General features: G+C 42.1%; 2 protein-coding genes across 4 annotated transcripts in view; one reads left to right on the top strand and one right to left on the bottom strand.

Moving 5' to 3' along the window:
• The window catches only part of EOMES (eomesodermin), a 156864-nt gene extending 142219 nt beyond the window's left edge, over window positions 1-14645 (bottom strand). For 2 of the 3 annotated variants that reach the window (XM_081883258.1, XM_081883256.1), the window contains exon 1: window positions 14520-14645. The gene's annotated coding sequence lies outside the window, so the exon portion shown is untranslated. Of the gene's footprint in view, window positions 1-10713; window positions 11654-14519 lie in introns of those variants that run through there. The other variant, XM_081883255.1, reaches the window with a different exon arrangement.
• Window positions 14646-17334: 2689 nt separating this feature from the next.
• The window catches only part of CMC1 (C-X9-C motif containing 1), a 43814-nt gene continuing 42360 nt past the window's right edge, over window positions 17335-18788 (top strand). The window contains exon 1 of the mRNA XM_081883496.1: window positions 17335-17567. Coding sequence (XP_081739622.1) covers window positions 17543-17567 — 25 coding nt within the window. The 5' untranslated portion in view covers window positions 17335-17542. The remainder of the gene's footprint in view (window positions 17568-18788) is intronic.

Below are 18788 nucleotides of genomic sequence, written 5' to 3'. Positions count from 1 at the left end.
AACCATAGCTTTAACAATACGGACCTTTGTCGGCAAGGTGATGTCTCTGCTTTTTAAGATGCTGTCTAGGTTTGTCATTGCTTTTCTCCCAAGAAGCAGGCATCTTTTAATTTCGTGACTGCTGTCTACACCTTATAGAATACTTCTAATTTCTTATAGAACATTATCTCATTTCTTTGCTTAGTAGAGTTATAAGCCTGGTGGATCAAGGGAATGCTGTAGACATAGTGTATCTCGATCTTTTGACAAAGTCCCCATGATATTCTTGCAGAGAATATCTTGGTAAAATGTGGGCTGGACAAGGTAACTGTTAGGTGGATTTGTAGTTGGTTGACTGACTGAAGCCAAAGAGTGCTCACTAATGTTTCCTTGTTATCCTGGAAAAAACATGAGAAGTGGGGTGCTGCAGGGTTCTGTCCAGGGCTTGTTGTTTTTCAGTGTCTTTATAAATGGCTTGGATGAAGGTATTGAGGGGATGCTCATCAAATTTGGGAGGGGCAGCTAATGCAACAGAAGACAGAATCAGTATTCAATATGACCTTCACAAATTGGAGAAGTGGCCAAAAACTAACAAAATGGATTTCAAGAGGGACAAATGTCAGGTTCTTCACTTAGGCAGGAATAACTAGCTGCACAAATATAAGATGGGGTGCACCTGGCTTACATGTGGAAATAATCTAGGGTCTTAATAGACCACAAGCTCAACATGAGTTAACAGGGTGATGCAGCAGCAAAAAAAAAAAAAGCTAATGCTATTCCAAGCTGCATCAACAGAAATAGTGTCTAGATCAAGAGGGGTTGTACTGCTCTATTCTGCCTTGGTCAGATCACACCTGGATTACTATGTGCAGAGGAGGGTGGACAAGATGATAAAGAGTCTTGAAAGCAAGCCCCTTGAGGAATGGTTGAGGGAACTGGGTTTGTTTAGCTTGGGAAAGAGGAGACCGAGTGGAGATACGATAGCCATCTTCAAATATCTAAAGGGCTGTCACATGGAAGGTGGAACAAATTTGTTTTTTCCTGCTCCAGAGGCTAGGACTAGAACAAATGGCTTCAAGTTATAAGAAAGGAGATTCCAACTAAACATCAGGAAAAACTTTATGATGGTAAGAGCTGTTGGACAGCGTAACATACTGCCTCAGAAGGTGGTGGACTCTCATTCCTTGAAGGTTTTTAAGCAGAGGGTGGATGACCATCTGTTATGGATGCTTTAGTTGAGATTCTTGCATTTGGGGGGGTTTGATTAGGTGACCCTTGGGGTCCCTTCCAACTCTATGATTCTATTATTATTATGTGGGAAAATGTGAGAACCACGGCTGGAGAAGAAGAGAAGTCAGTGGAAAGGAAGGGCAGCAAATTTGGAACATGTGACTGACCTTCACCACTTCAGTTTGGACTGTGCAATTGCCAAGGACATCAACGAAGAGCAGCAATGCAAAGCTGGTTAGAGAGTCTTGCCTGTGATAGATGTCGTTCAGCATTGAAGCTTCCTTGCTGATAAGGCTTTTCAAGGCAGGGCCAATGAAGGCTGACTCTAAAGGGACACAACCAAAGGAGATCACCCCTTTAGGAAGCCACAAGGGGACAGAGGCACAATCCTCTGGATTATTTTGGAAGTTGATCGCAAGGTTCCTGAGTGAGACAGGAATCAGGGGTGGAGAACTCCTTGAGTTAGAGGCTAGGGGGCCTGGAAATACTAAAGTGGGGAGTTTACTGTCCTGTGTGGAGGGCCCAGCTAAACATCTACCTGGCACTTTAAAGCAGCATTTTATAGTGCCTTTTGTTGAGGTCAGTACTTCATCATAGCACTGGTGCATTATTTGGCGGCTGTATCATAGCACCTGAACTAATTAAATATATACTGCTCTTCATCATCAAATTTCAGAATGGTTTACGTATCTTAAAACACCAATAAATTAAAGTAACAAATACAACAATCCAGAGTAGAAAAAAACATGCTATTAAAAGCTAGATACACTCAGTTTAAGAAAGGCCCTGTTTATGAACAATTCGGTTTACAAACTCCGCAAAACCAGAAGTAGTGTCCCGGTTTGCGAACTTTACCTCAGTCTAAGAACGGAAGCTGAACGGTGGAAGGGCACCGGCGGCAGGAAGCCTTATTAGGGAAAGCGCACCTCGGTTTAAGAACCATTTCGGTTTAAGAACGGACTTCTGGAACGGATTAAGTTCATAAACCGAGGTACCACTGTATTAAGATCAGTAATGCAAGTCTTTAACAGGCACTGAAACACAACTAAGGTTATCAAGAAAACCTTGGGGTACTCTTACAACCAGCACTGGATTTTCTATTTACATTATATTATATTTATAAGAATATTTATAAACTGTCAACAGATAAAAACATGGCAGTGGACAAATGAATTAAAATATCAAAAAATTATAAAAAGCATAAAATGAAGAACAAATGCCCAGCACTCATTTTTATTTGAATGTTTAGTGGAGAGAATGTAGAGGGAATAATATGTTGGGTGATGCCAGAGGGGAGGGTGGCAGGGGCACCCCTATTGGAGCCACCATGACCGGGGGGGGAAATACAGTACTGGAAGTGCTGGAGGTGTTGATCCTGGCTGCTCTAACAGTGCTATCTGGGCTGGTGCTGCTCCTCTTTACTGCCAGTGTGATCCTTAATACGATCTACTGCCTATATGCTATCCACTAGAAGTCATCAGGAGCTCTGCCATGTCTGAGAAGGCACTATGCTTTATAAAATAAATATCAAGAACAATAAAAAAATCCACAGCAGTCCCTTGCCATATTATGACCTTAGCTTTCTTTAACTTTTACCGTATTTTTCATCCTATAGGGCGCACCGGCCCATAGGACGCACCTCATTTTTTGGGAGGGAATGAATAAAAAAAATTATTTCCCCCCCCCCCAAGCTGCGGCTGCCGCCCCAAGCCTTGCGCACACCCGCCTGAAGCACGGGGAGCCCTCTGGAGGGCTCCCTGTCCTTCGGGCGGCAGGCTGCCCCCCAAGCCTCGCGCGCCCGGTGGGACCTCCCGCCGGGCGCGCAAGGCTTGCGGACACCCGCCCGAAGCACGGGGAGCCCATCGGAGAGCAGCGCGCGAGGCTTGGGAGGGCTCCCCGTGCTTCGGGCTGCAGGCTGCTGCCCGCAAAACTTGTGAGCCCGCGGGAACTCCCGCCGGGCTTGCAAGGCTTGCGGATAGCTTCCTGAAGACTGGAGAGCAAGAGGGGTCGGTGCGCACCGATGCCTCTCGCTCTCCAGGCTTCAGTGAAAGCCTGCATTCGCCCCATAGGACGCACACACATTTCCCCTTCATTTTTGGAGGGGGGAAAGTGCGTCCTGTGGGGCAAAAAATACGGTACTTACGATGAAACGTACATCTATCCAGGTTTTTATAGCACTGTTGTTGTCCACCCCTCAGCAACAGTGTTTTTGTTCCCAACTTGGGTCTTGCAGGAGCATCACAAATATAGATAGAGGGTGAGTCTTTTAAAAAAGGCCCTGTGGAACATGTGTACTATGTATCCACGGGGCCTCTTTTAAAGGACTCACCCTGTATATAAATTGCATTTGGGTAATGTATCTTGGAGATGAATGGAGTTAAAGTGGCTTAGTGCACATAATCACACACAAAATACATAGCTTCAGCTTATGGTGGGTGATTATAAAAACAGAAAGAAAGAAAGAAAGAAAGAAAGAAAGAAAGAAAGAAAGAAAGAAAGAAAGAAAGAAAGAAAGAAAGAAAGAAAGAAAGAGGAAGGAAGGAAGGAAGGAAGGAAGGAAGGAAGGAAGGAAGGAAGGAAGGAAGGAAGGAAGGAAGGAAAAGACTGAAAAGTTTTGGATTAAATCACAGCCACTATTCACTCTCACTTTATACACAGTGCAGACACCTAAAAGGTTTACCTCCAGCCTTTCTCACAGTGCATAAAATATAATTTAAAATGCTGCCGGGGATCCTAAGGGCATTCCAGCACTGCTGGCAAGATATTTCCTCCTACCCTAGTAGAGAAATACATAACAATGTTCTTAAAAAATTAAAAATTTAAAGGAATCTGAATATATGCCCCACTGTCAATTCTCTGGGTTGGCATCATGTTATTCTCCAGTGCTCCATCAGCATGGATTCATTGTGAAATGTCTGCATAGCCTGTGGAAAAGCTGTTTGTGCATACAAGGCACAGCATATAAATTAAGATTACACTTGCTTTGGGTTTGTTCTGGGAAAGATACGCTCTCAAAGAGCGCCTCTCAGCATGGATAGTGAGGGAAGGGCATGGCAAAATGTATGTATCTCTTGATGTATATTTTATCTCAAGCAACAGTGCGATTCAAAAGGACAGTAATGCCCTCCATAGTAGGCCCAGGTTGTACAGGTATGTGTAAATAAACCTTATATCATAAAGAACCTGGGTAAAGAATCTCACACTAGGAATCTCACACTACTGTGGAGACTGGGATGGCGTATAACAAAATCCTATGCTAAACCATGGTTTGGCTTTACAAAACCTGAATCTCTCATGCTCTCCCTCTCCTTCTCTTCTGACAAAGTCATGAGGCAGAGATTCAAAGCTTCAACTTCAGTTTTAGATCAACTGTAGTTAAATACTGTTCATACACCCTAAAGTGTGGTTAAACTGAATTATGGCTAGTTGAAAGAAGTCAACTTCTATGATTTGAAGTTGGCTTGTTTCCACCAACCATAGTTATGATAAACCACAGTTTCTTCAAGCTCAGACTACATGGCAAAGTGTGTTTAATCTAAAATGGAAGAAAAAGCTTTCTAATAACTCACAGCCATGTCAGAGAAGGAGAGAGCATGTGAGCCTGATATGCAAACCAGCCAAATGTGGTGCTAATCCACAGAATTTCCTTGTTCATGGGATTAAAAAGTAACATACAGAAGACTAGAAATCCTGTTTCTTCAATTTCTCTGTGAACAGACATGTGTCAGGGATTAAAGCACTGGACATTCTGAAGACATGTTCTTACTAACCAGCCCAACAGCTGACATAGAAGCATGGGTCACTCTTTTTTTTAGCTTGCATTACAAAATTACTTACTTACATATGCATCAAATGGATTATCTTCTTGCTTTCCCACATAGCATATCTATCTGAGAGTACATCTAGCAAAACAGCTTCAGACTGCGTGGGGGAAAGCATGCATGCACACACACATTTTTTTGGAAGGCAAATTACTTCTAAGCAAAATACGGCGATCTCATTTTAGACATATCTACAAATGTCCCCAACACTTTTTGCTGATATAAGAACAGGGCTTGACAATCTAGTGTATTTATCCAAACTAAAATAGCCACTCGTCTGTGCTTTAGTGCCATTTTCTGTCACGCCAGCATGACAGCACTAAGTGTTTAGTTGGAATAAGTGGTTCCATGTCCTTTGATAATACAACATGGTTCCAGCATTCTGTTCACTACAATTTCAGCTCCATCAGGGGTGGCACAAGGCCCCTTAGTATTCCCAGAGATTTTCAAACTCGTGGCACATGTGCTCTTTTATGCACTCAAGTCGTCTGGTCCATTTGGACTGGGATCATGAGGGAATACAATTAGCCAGCCACTTTCTTTACACCGGCTCGCCTGCCAGTCTGTTTTGAGCCTTAGTTATTTTGATTCCCCTCCCCTCTTTTTTGATTTTTGAATTCTCTAAGACAGAAGATCTCAGCAACCTCATATATTCCACACTGCACCAGAACAGAACAGAGTAGCCAGATTTGTTATGCTACCAGTAGAACTATTCTCAACTCAAATAAAACATATTCTGATTACATAAGCTTACAAAAGCACTCTCTATTCTCTTTAGAAATAAGACTCAAATATGAAATCCTGCCAGTAAAGAAGTAACCCGTGGAGTGAATTTTACTCTCAGTTCTACTAATTCAGACTCTCATGGAAACGTCTCAAAGGACAGAGCACTTCCCACTACAATGGGTAGAGAAAGCTGATCACATAGAACCTAAGTTTAGACAACACAACAACACACACCGAGGCGTTGACATGTAAGTGCTGTTGCTTTCAGTAGAACTTTCAAGGGTGAAGCTGTGCATAGGATTGCAGTTGTAAGCCCTATAGTATGTTTTGCAAACGAAGAACATTTTGATTTGTCTTTGGGTGATCTTGAAAAAGGGGTACATCTTCATATATGAGGCTGGTAAACTAATTTATTGTTGCTCTTACAGAAATCACTCATATGTTAGGAAAACCTAAATAAAATGGATTTAAAGAATGGGACTACTGTAGTGCTTTACATTAGAGAAGGGATGTTAAAATAACTCATCTAGAAAGATCACATGCACCATGCCGGTCTGATAGGATTTAACTTTGATTGGCATTACTTTAGATTCCAAGGTAGCATTATCATTTGAGTCAGGTGGAGAAAGTTTTGGCTTCAAATCGGGAAAGCGAGTGGGGCCATCTGCTTGTCAATCACATGATGTCATTGTGATACCACATGACTGACAGGTGGGCAGACCACCCACCTGTCAAACTCTCCTCTGTGATTTTGGAAAGTGCCCTTTGAACCAGCCTCTACCTGCCAGTGACTCACAAGGTTTTCATTGTAAGAGAATAGAACAGTGCCAGAGAGGGATAGGCATTAATTTAGGTGACTATCCAGATTACAGACGAAATGTATGACCTGAATCCTGCATTGTGTCCTAAAGCATAAGAATTATTCTAAGGATATTTAATCCCTACAATTGTTAAAGGAAAAGTGCTATGCAAGAAACATATTCCCATTCAGTAGCTTCAAAATTCAAAACCTGCCCACCGTTCACCACAGGCATTGAAATGCATTAAAAGTTCCTGATCTTGCTGAGTTTCTGTGGATAAATCAAAGCCATATCAACTAGCAATAATGCAGCAGGATTCAAGTACTGGTACATGCTGAAGTGTTTGGCAGATGGAGAATTAATATAGCAAAATGAAGTGACAGAAGCCACAAATCTGGATGAAACAGAGAAGATTGGCTGAAGAGGATGTGCAGAGTGCCTTAGCTTCAGTTTGTGCAGTTTGTGCATTTTTTTGTTTTTGCTTTGTTTTGTTTATGCTTTGTTGTAAACACCAACAAAAATCGGAAAAAAAATACATCTACGACACTTGTTACACCAAATACAAAATAAACAAAAGAATAAAATCATCTGTTTTGACAGTAAATCTTCTTAAGGTACATCTAACTTCCCATCTTCTCCATGCTTCTTTTAATATTTACAAACTTATTTCATAAATCTATTTGTTCATTTTATATTAAAGTATTATTCTCTTATATTCCTGTTTCTTACTACAGAAGTTATTCGAAGGCTGCAACCAAGTTCATACTACCACAATTGATCTTAAGATATGATTTGAAAACCTCCCATTTTGCAATACTTGTTTTGACTTATCTTTCATTTTTTTCAGCTACTTGGGCTAGCTCTGCATATTCGGCTAGTTTTTGTAACCATTCTGACCTGGAAGGGATTTTATCACTTCTCCATTTAGTCACTATTAAGATTCTTGCTGCTATTGTGGCGTATAAAAAAACCTTCTTTTACATTCTTAGGAATGTCTGATCCTGTAATTCCAAGTAGAAATGCTTCTGGTCTTTTTAAAAATGAAACTCGAAACATTTTTTAAAGTTCTATATAGATGTCGTCCCAGAAGATCTTAATATTTTTACATAGCCACCACATGTGCAACATAGTACCAGTTTATCTGCAACAAGTACTAGATACATTTTTGTACATTTTTGAAAGCTTCCATGGCATCAAATACCAACGGTATTGCATTTTTTGAAGGTTTCCCCTCAAAGTATAACACACAGTAAAGTTCCAATTTACTTTCCATAATTTCCCCCACTTTTCATTTCTATATTGTACCTGAAATCCTGGGCCCATTTGATCATGGCGGTTTTCATCTCTTCCTCCTTGAGAAGTCAGTACACCTTTGAAAGAGTTTTCGTTTTCGAGTTGACCAAATCTGTTTCTAATCTAGATATTTCTGGTGCAAATCCCTTTTCCTTATCTGTTTTAAATGTTTCAAATAATTATTTTAATTATTATCAATTTGTGCATTTCTTGGCTTCAAAGCAGATGTGTGTTTCTATGAGCACACCTGTTTTACCCAGAATTAAGTGCTATGAAATATGCTGTTCTACGGCAACAGTTTTTTAAAGGGGTTTTTTTTCTTATTTTTTTACAATAAAAGTTTTGTGGCAGTGATGATCTTTGTGAATTTTATTATAGTGGATTGGAATTACTTGACTTTAAAATGTATGGGTTAAAATCTAGACGTTGCTCCATAATCTGATGTTACATTTCAGACAGTGATGAAACTCAGGCATCCACAAGCTTATGCCTCATCATGGGAATTGATTCATCACACTGTAATCAGTCTTTGGTTCTTATCTGAATACAGATTAAGATGCTGGAAAAGATTTACATCTTTGTGCTGCAGACGGAATGCACAAGAAAAATAGATTTGACTAGTGATAGGGTTTAGCCTCAGTACCAATTACTCAGAAAGGTGACCTGTAAAAGATTATTTCTAAACTGGATTGATGCCATTTCCCTTTCTTTTTTAATAACGGAAAAGAAGACTAGAAATAGTGCAAACCTTTCCTTTCCCTTCCCATTATTTACCACAGCAACGTCAAGTTATGGCCTCTCCATAGCTGTCAACTTACAGATTTGAAAATAAGGGACCAGCAGCCTCGAAAATAAGGGATCAGCAGTCAAAATAAGGGATTTTGGCTTAGCTTATACAGAAATCTGCCACTGATGAAACCATGCTGCTTTTGCTGCCACTGACTGTGTTTTGCAGGGGGTTGGACTAGATGATCCTAAGGGTCTACAACTCTGACCAAAGAAGAGTGGCAGACAAAACTGATGAACGACGTTGAGATGGCAAAGCTTACAGGCAGAATTAGAAACCAGGAAGAGGACCTCTTTAATAAAGAATGGGGAAAGTTTATAATTTAGTTGAAAAGCTATTGTAAAGAGTTACATACATTGGTAGGATTTACAGAAAACTTGTAGTAAAAATGTGAACTATGGATGGACAAATGATTTATAAAAATAGTTATGAAAGGGATGCAGAGGGGGAAATCACTACATTAAGATGCTGCACTAGTTGGAGGGTATGCAAAGCAGCACGCTGGGGCTGCCGTCGTCCTGGCGTGAGGAGTTCCATTGGCCCTTCCCTGCCTGAGACTCTCGCCCATTCCACCCGCGAGCCCGGCATGAGGTGGTTGAGGCACCATGGCAGCCGCTGAAGCGCCGACTTTCTGCGTCCCTCCCCATCCCCTCCTCTTCCTCCTCCCTCAGGCCGCCTCCTCAGCCGCCGCCACTGCCTCCGGCTTCCCCCGGCAGCGCGGCGGAAGTCTCGCAAGAGAGGGGCTGCCTGCCCGCTCGCTGCTGCGCATCTCCTCACGATGCGCCCCTAAGGGGGAAAAGGGAGAGATGGAGACACGGCAGCTCTGTCGCGTGTTCTCTCTTGCAGTGGAAGACCCCAAGCTGTTGCTTCCCTCCCGAGCTGGGCAAGCATGAAACTCAGGGAATTTAAGGGACATCACCAAATTTAAGGGACACGGCACTGGGATAAGGGAGTTTCCCACCAAATAAGGGACGGTTAACAGCTATGGGCCTCTCTTAAATTTGTTATAGACCCCCAAATAGCTAAAATGTTTTCCACAAGTATCCATAGACCTCAGTATCCATATACCCTGAATGCAACCATCACTGTTTTATTGTTTGAATGCACTATAAACCACTCTGGCATCTTATTTTTTAATAAATGTTTATGACCTGATCAAAGAAAAGATTCACAAATATGGCCTTTTGCCTGTTATCATGGTTTATGAAAAGGTTAAGCGAGGACAGTGTTTAGGTAACTAGAAAAGAATGTGATGCAAGAGCCATACTGTGAGGTAAGATGTCATGGCAACAGAAAAAGAAACAAGAGAAGAATATGGCCCACAAATCATTTAAATCAGCCTGTGCTGTAATACTGATGTTAGCATCTGAGGCAATACTTTCCCTTCCAGAGACTAGACCGTGATAGACTACTATTAAAATAATGATCAGCATAAAATATAGCTTGGCAATCTTACGCTTGTGAACTTACTTCCTTCACCCATGTTCTAACATTTTCTTCCTTACTTCTTAATCTGTGATAACTGCAGTTTGTGCTGGTATCTGATAAACTATAGTCTGATGTGGCATCTCTATTAGGCAAACCACAGTTGCCATAAAGCAGCCTTCCCTAACCCGGTGCCTTCCAGATTGTTTTTTGACTACAACTCCCATCAGCTCCAGCTAGCCCAGTTGTGCTAACTGGGGCTGATGGAAGTTGTAGTCCAAGCCATCTAGAAAGCAGCCATTTGGGGAAAGTTGCCACAAACCATAGTTTGCCTCCAAACTGGAATAGGAAACCTAGTTCAGACAATGTTTTTCAATGTTGGTTTTCTGAAGAACTGAATTTTGCCTAACTTTGATGTCATGGGATACTACTGTTATCACAAAGAATGGATCAGGGAACTGGAGCATACAACAACATGAGGCAAGTCCCGGACACAGTCCTTTAGTCAAACTAAACCATGATCTCTTTCATTTCAGCATGGGTCACAATCAGGTATTATGAGGTAATTCACACGGTCTTTGTTCCAGTCAGCCAATCACTGGGCACAGAAGTGTCTGCTCATTTGAATAACTAGCCTTATATAAGAGTTTACCTCCAATGAAGGTTCAGGCATTTGCAGGCAGGCAGTTAAGACAGGCAGACAAGCAGTCTTGCAGTCTCGGTGTGTGAAACAAAATGGCTTCACGGAGACTAATACGTAGGAGACCACGGCCACGACCACGACCACGGTACAGGGGGAAGGCCAGGAGAAGGCACACAGTCCGAAAGAGAACTATAAGGTCTGTGAAAAGATACAGAAGACAGAAACCAAGAATTAGAACTGCCTCCAAGTTGCCAAGGAGGATCCGGTCTAACAAGTTCCGAATGACCAGAGATGCTTGGGGCATGTTGCACTCCTATGTAGATGGCATCTACAGGAAAGTGTCCGGGGAAGCTGAACGCCTAAGGAGAAAGGAACGACGCCCCTCCATAATTTCCTCAGATGTGCAAACCGCCTTGAGGCAAGTCATGCCAAGAAAATACACCAGGCGAATTGCCTTCAGCAAGACTCGTTAGAAAAAGTATCCTTTCCCTTCTCTATGGCTGGCTATTAAGGCTAAGAACAGAAAAGAGAAAGGGAAAGTACGGACACCAGCCTGAGAGAAATTACAATCTTCTGCCTGCCTAAAAAAGATCGAACATGGCCTTCAAACTGCCAAGGAATCCTGTAACCTACCACATTTTTTCTAAACCAGCCTCACTACCAACTATTGTTTGAAGATGAAGAAGAATCTGGGAGAGACCAGGCCCATCACTACAACAACTATGCCATCCTAATAAAATCAACCTTCCGTTTAGGTATTTTCTGTTATGCGTGGAAGCAACTATCAGACTATGAAATACCAAAGACTTTCCATCTTTGTGAATCTGAGTCAGCAGAGAGAGATCAACCATACTTAGAAATGAAAAGACTATGTGAGGTGTTTCTTGAAGGGGCATTTCCCTTGCAATAAAACAGGATTAGCAGGATTGTTCATTGCACGTCTCTTTTTTATAATGGGGTCTGAAACTCTGTGTGTGTCAGGGTTGGGCAGTAATTTAAGGAGAAAGAGTTCTATTGAATCGGGGAATCATGATGGAAGATGGGCCATCACTGAGGGTGACAGAGGAATCACCTGATAAGAGCTGGTTCTCACATTCTTCTTTTCTGACGATGTGAAAATAGCAAGGTTGTAACATGGTGGCTGTGTGAAACAGCTTTCAAAGTTACGTATCATGGACTAAGGGTTCTTACGAATTTGACAAAAATTAAAGGGTTCTCCTAAGCGTCAACAGGCTGCATATGGTCTTCTCGGTGCCATATGCTGAAAGTTCAGTTTGCTTATTGCAGTATGCCGTTAAAAACGAGAAACTGCAACAACTGAAGACAGTAATTGGAATCTTTAGTTTACAAAAAGGTGGGCAACCAGTAGGTCAGATTCTCACTCCATAGGCCAACTTTGACAAGTTGGCACAATAGCCCACCTGACATTATTATGACATCAGATGATTGAGAGATGGCTTGTCCCACCCACCTGTCAAAGCCCATTGGCCAGAGCAAGTATGGGGAACCTTTGGCCCAACAGTTGTTGCTGAACTACAATTCCCACCATCCCTGGTCATTGGCCATCCTTACTGGGGATGATGGGAACTGTAATTCAACATCTGGAGGACCAAATATATCCCTGGTACAGAGCTTCTCAAGCACCTGACAGCCGGCTGGTTCTCACATGCTTAGGAATATAATCAAACAATTTCCATTGAAACCACTGCCCAAACAGAGCTTAGTGCTTCTGGAACAAGGCATACTTACCCTGCTCATTAACTCACTTTAAGTTATGATTATTCCTTTTTTGCCCTACCCTGATGTCACATATGATTTCACGTGAGCAAGGTTTTTTTTAAAAAAAGAAAAAAACCTGCCTCACAGAGCAGAAGGGGTGAGTCAAATGTGGCTCACGAGCCAAAGGTTCCTTATCCTTGGTTCAGAGCATATTATAAACTCACAAACACATGCCACCATACCAGTAAGAAAACAACTCTCATTGCTTGGGTTATATTTTCTTATTAAAGAAAACATAGTATGAGAATTAAAGTTCAGCAGACATGGAAATGATATTTCCCCCCTAAAAATATTAAAGCCTAAATCAAAGTTGAATGGCTTTTTTCAAATTAAGTTATTTACTTTCTTCCTGGCTGATGCAGCCTCTAAGCCTTAGAATCCCAAACAGGGTGTTAGATTCTCAGGAACGCCTGCCCACAAATGTGTTTAAAAATTTACATGAACAGCCAGTTTTGATAATACACTTTTATTGTGTATGCTCCAAAAACATTCCTAGAGGAGACACTATTAGAAGAAGCCCATAATCAGTAAATCCTGTAATTCTGAGTAAATAGTGCCACATATTGAACCACTGAAGTTGGTCCTGGCTCCTGGTAATTTCAGCTAAAGGTTCCACCTTGCCGTAAAATACTTATCACGATACAATGCTAAAATCAGATGGTACGTGTACAGACGCGTTTGCTAAACCTGAATAACAACAACCACAACATCTTATATCCCACCCATCTGAGTGGGTTACCCCAGCCCCTCAGACTAGCTTCCAATAAATTATAAAGGGACAAAACAAAACATCAAACATTAAAAACTTCCTGAATCAGGGCTGCCTTCAGGTGTCTATGAAAAGTTGTATAATTGTTTAACTTTTGCCATCTGATGGGAGGGCATTTCACAGGGCAGGCGCCACTACTGAAAAGGCCCTCTGCCTGGTTCCTTGACACTTTGCTTTTGGGAATTATAGGGACAGAGCTACCTAAATTGTATAGAAATTTATTTATGTATGCTACTACAGCAGCAAGAATGCTTCTTGCCCAAAAGTATAAAGAAGCAGAAGTTCCAGCAAAGGAAGAATGGATACAAAAACTTATGAAATATGCAGAAATGGCTAAATTTAAGAAATGAAGGTAACAAACTTTTTATAAAAGAATGGATATGGTTTATTACATATTTACAGATAAATTGCAAACAGATAAAAACATTGCCAGGATTATTGTAATAACCTGCAGTTTCATAAGTATATATTTAAAGTAGATTATTAAATGAGCAAATTAAATGAATGTGGATATGCAGAAGATATTAAAAAAGAAATTTAAGGAGCCACAGAAAGAGGAGGAAGTCAAACCTTAAAATGTTAAATTGATTGTAAAACTAATGAAATGTATAAACTTGAAAAGTATAAATAAAAACTTAAAAAGAAAAGAAACGGAACTTTGCTTCTTGCATTGAAGGAACTGCTAGAAGACCCTCAGAGCTAAACCTCAGTGTCTGTACTGAATGATGGGAATGGAGACACTCACTCAGGTATCCATAAACAACTTAAGCCCAGCACCAGTAATGGGGAACCTGTGGCTGGAGCACTTACATAATACCTGCACATTGACAGGGCTGTTTGGGAGTTGTGGGTCTGACAGCATCTGAAGGCAGGCTCCCCATCCCTGTCCCACATTATTAAGCAACTGCACCCTCTCCATAGCTGATGCCTGTTTAAGCATCCCCATCCTTATTTTTCTGCCCCCCGTCTCCAAAAATAACCAACTGGTTGGGTCTAGTCACCATTTTAATCTCCCACAATGCCCCTGGCATGTTCTCTCTGAGGCTGTACTACACCCCTTTGCAGTGCTTTTTTCCCTGGGGGTACACATACCCCTATACATTTTGGGAATCTATGTTTGGCCTCATTGAGGGGCAGTATTTCAATATGAGTAGGAAAATGAGAGTACCCCTAAACATTTATTTATTTTTAGGGGGGAAAGCACTGCCCCTATGGAAAGGACACATCAAAGAAGGCATGCTCTATACTTCAATAGGCAGAGACTCACCTCAGCTCTTCTGCATATCAGGCTTTCTTCCACAAATGTTGCTTCATATTTTCCGTTTTCAGCCCTGGCCTGAATTCTTCCCAGCCCCAAGTCCCTTTAGCAGACATCTTCTACAAAGTGTTGTGCGTCCTTTTTCTCGGTCCAGGCTCCTCAGGAATAAGTCCCAAACACTGGGAACAGCCAGTTCCTCTCAGAGCTGCCTCAAGGAAGGCTTTCCCTCAAAGAGATCCTCTGACGCCATGCCCTTGGCAGGCTTGAACCCACGGCTCCTCCTAGACAACCATGGGGAGCAGCAAAGTCTGTTGACACCCCACTCTAACCACATTCAGTGGGGCTTGTGAAATAGCCTGAAGAACACACACACACCCCACAGGAAACAAGGAGAGCTTTTCTCAAATCTCTGTAGAGACTCCTTATTTAGGCAGCACTCATCCTTTCTCCTCTGTCTCCACTAGGCTTCTTTCAGCTCCCTGGGGCATTTTATATACCCTCTTTGCCTCCCTTCCCTTCAGCCTAAGGCAATGCAGCTGGGTTCCTTCCCAGCCACCAGGCAAGCCAGTAGAGAAGGCCCAACACTTCTTCCCTCACAGGGGGAGCTTCCAGGTAATGTCCACATGTGGTCTTCTCATGAGTTATTGCCTGGTTGGTGCAGACAGGAGTCAAGGGGCCAAGTGTGCCAGCACAGGAACCAGTGAGCCCTCATAGCCCATCACAGGGGCATTGTGGGGGATTTGCACAACGAGTAGGCCCAGTTTCCCCACACTGCTTAGAGCATGCTGTCAAAGCCAGTTGCCTCCACATAAGCCCACATGGATGAGGGGGGCTAGCAAGGAGTGGTTGGGAAAATAATGATAAAATGGTGATCAATATATCAGAAAAATGCTATTACTTCCCCAAAGACTCTCAGCCTTTTAATGCCATTAAACAGTTCAGTTTTGCTGCGTATTTAAAGTCTCTTCACACGCCATTAGGACAGAATGTGTTTCATAAAAACAGCCTGGGGACGACGACCCTTAAATACAGTTCAACAAACTGTCCAGAGTGGTTTGAATTTATTTTATTATTGTTATTATTTTGATAACTGAACCTTTGAACAGATTACAAGTTCTCCTTTATCTCAGAAGCAAAAGGTGTGGAGACTTCTGAAATAGATAATTAATCTCCATTGCTATCTATAGTTTCATAGTTAACACTGTCTTGCTTGAAGTGTAAAAACACATTCACACTTTAGAAAATGGATGATTAACTAATCAAATGACAATATGAATGGTAGACAAACAGAGAAATGACTGCAAGCAGGAGCTATTTATGATCAGCCACATTTTGTGCAATGGAAAATATATTCTTTGTCATTGCACTGCACTTTTCAGACATCTCAGGTGGCTCCTAAAACTTTTTTTTTTGTACATGTGTGTGTGCGCACCTTTGTGCATGTGCTAAGAAACTCATTCTGGCCCAATGCAGACATAATTTGGGAAAGATCTCTCTTCAGCCATCTTTCCACAATTTAACAAACTACAGTACTGTACTACAATTCTCACAGTGCAATCCTATGCACAGTTACTTTCTGTTCAGTAGAGTTTGCTCCCTACTAAGTACTGTATATATATTTTTAAGGGACACGGGTGGCACTGTGGTCCAAACCTCTTGGACCGCTTGCCAATCACAAGGTCAGCAGTTTGAATCTGAATGACAGGGTGTGCTCCCGTTGCTCTGTCCCAGTTTCTGCCAACCTAGCAGTTTGAAAGCACACCAGTGCAAGTAGATGGATAGGTACCACTGTAGTAGGAAGGTAACCAGCATTTCTGTGCGCTCTGGCATTTGTCACAATCCTCCGTGCACCAGAAGCAGTTTAGTCATGCTGTCTGGAAAGCTCTCTGTGGACAAACACCTGCTACCTCAGCTTGAAAAGCAAAATGAGCGTCGTATCCCATATTCGCCTTTGACTGGACATAACCATCCAGGGGTCCTTTACCTTTTACCATATATTTTTAGGATTGCAGCCTTAACACTCTTTCACTCCTGTACCTTAATAGAGAAGTGAAAATGAAGGGACTCTTTACACAGGGGTCACAATGACGTAACTAGTTTTTGTGAACAATGCAGGGGTAAACCCGCCCTACCCCACCCCAGTCCGAGAGCAAAACTGCTGGATAAAAGAAATCTCATGGGGCCAAAGCCCCAGCACTGTGCTTTAAAACGTGAAGTCATAATACAAGAGTGGGGCATGTTCTTCTGAAAAACTCCCTAAATAATTGAGGCTATCCTCAGATATTGTGAACACAACCAAATAGCTGTTAAGAATCTAAGGGAGCAGCAAAACCCAACCAGGCTGACCCCCAAACTATAATATTATATTCGAGTCTGTGAAAACTGTTACGTTATGAAAGCATGTCCATATTTAGTAATTGTTGAGCTGATAGGTTTGGTGATAATGCCTGCTTCAACGTTCACATTGGTCTATCTCCTTGATTATTAGTTGTTCTCCCTTCTATTAATGGATGTATTTATTAAAAGACTTGTGTGTGTATTAAAAGTATGGGCGTTTGTTTTTCCTTCCTTGCCTCACAAGAAACAATCCCAACAGCCACCTTCCCAACTGGTTTTAAGGGGCTCTCCTCTCCAGGCGACAATCTTGTCCCGGTGACGTCACTATCGCTTTATTCTCCGAAGCTCCTCCCATTAAGAAGCCGGCATTCGCCCCGCCCCAATAGGTAGAACCCCGCCTTTTCCTTCGCTAGCCTTCCACGCGCACGCGCCCTCCCACGCCGTTCGTTCTCCTCCTTCTCTTCCGCTTCCTGCTCTCGCCCTCCCTCTCTTCGACGCGTGCGCCGTAGTGCTGTGAGGCCGACGGGTCGCGCGCTGGAGCTTCGAATTCCGCAGCCGGCGCATGCGCCGAGAGAGTGTGTGGCTTAGAAAAAACCCCAAGGTTGAGGGACTATGACTATGTTGCTGGTGCCGCCGCGACTTCTGTAGCTACTGAGGCGCTTCCCTCCCCGCCCCTAAAGCAGGGAAGCTGGTACATGGAGCCTGCCCCTGGTGCAGCAGGTAGGGGCGGTTGCTACCCCCTCCTCTTGACGTGCCCGGGACATGAGAGTGCAAGGGGGTTAGGCTGAGGAGCTGCCAGTCCAGACCCGTGAACTTGCTCCTCGCTTCACGTGTGAACCCTTGTTCACGGGTTTGCCGCCGATTCAAGGGCTCCCAGCCCTCACGTGCTCTTAGTTCCCTTCGTTAATGAAATGGGTGTAGTTGTCTGACTTATAAGATGATTGTTGAGATTCCTGCACTGCAAGGGGGTTGGACTAGATGCCCCCCCCCCGGGATTCCTTCCAACTCTACAGTTCTATGATGAATGCCTCAGAAGGTTGTTCCACTTTTAAATTTAGATGAATGAAGAACACTCAACATTACCTCTACAAAATAGCCTGGTAGTGGGGGGTGTCATTTCAGGGGGCAAAACTTAAATTTTGCAAACTTCTTCAGTGAAGGGTCTTAAAAATATGGTTTCTTTGAGGGGGGGATTCAAATCTGCTATTATTATTTTTTTGTGACCAAACAGTATTTAGCTTGGTAAATCTACATTTGGTGAAGAAGCACATAAACAGCTTTTGGAAAACCAAAGAACTTTAGTTTTACCTTCTGAAAATGTAAGGTAATGTTTAATATTAATATTAATATACAATATAACTGCAAGAATTTTTAATGATTTCTGTGCAGTTTTACACACATTTTACTTACCAAGCAAAAAAGCTAAATTATATTAATTGAACCAAAACATATTTTGAATTCCCAAGTCATGATACAACTTTTAAGCCCTCCTCATTTTTTGGAATTTGAAAGTTGAAAAATTCAACATGCTTTACTGGTAAGGGCCTTCTTGGTAGTGGTTGTGGATTACGCTCCCCAGAAAGTTTTTTCTGTCTCCTACCTTGTTCGCCTTCTGATGACGGACACAGAATTTTTGTTTTCCCAAGCTTTTTAGATACTATTTTAATACTGCTATCTATTTTATGGATTTTGGTCTCTCTCACAAACCCTGGTATTTATATTTGAACTGACTTAATCTTTTTCAAAACCACCTTGGGAATGTAATTGTAGTGTAGCATTAAAATAAATATAATACATAATAAGGTACACTTAGTAGTATTATCTTTTGTAATGCAGATAGTGGGACTGAGGCTAGAGAAAGGGGCTTACCTTGGGAGTTCATGGCAAATGTAATACTTCCTGATTGGTATAGCCCAGCTATGCTATACCAGTTCTCAAGTG

This window comes from Podarcis melisellensis (genome assembly GCF_964234715.1).
Source record: "Podarcis melisellensis genome assembly, chromosome: 12".
NCBI classification, from domain to species: domain Eukaryota; kingdom Metazoa; phylum Chordata; class Lepidosauria; order Squamata; family Lacertidae; genus Podarcis; species Podarcis melisellensis.
The sequence above is the reverse complement of the archived record's forward strand: the minus strand, read 5'-3'. Positions and strand labels throughout refer to the sequence as shown.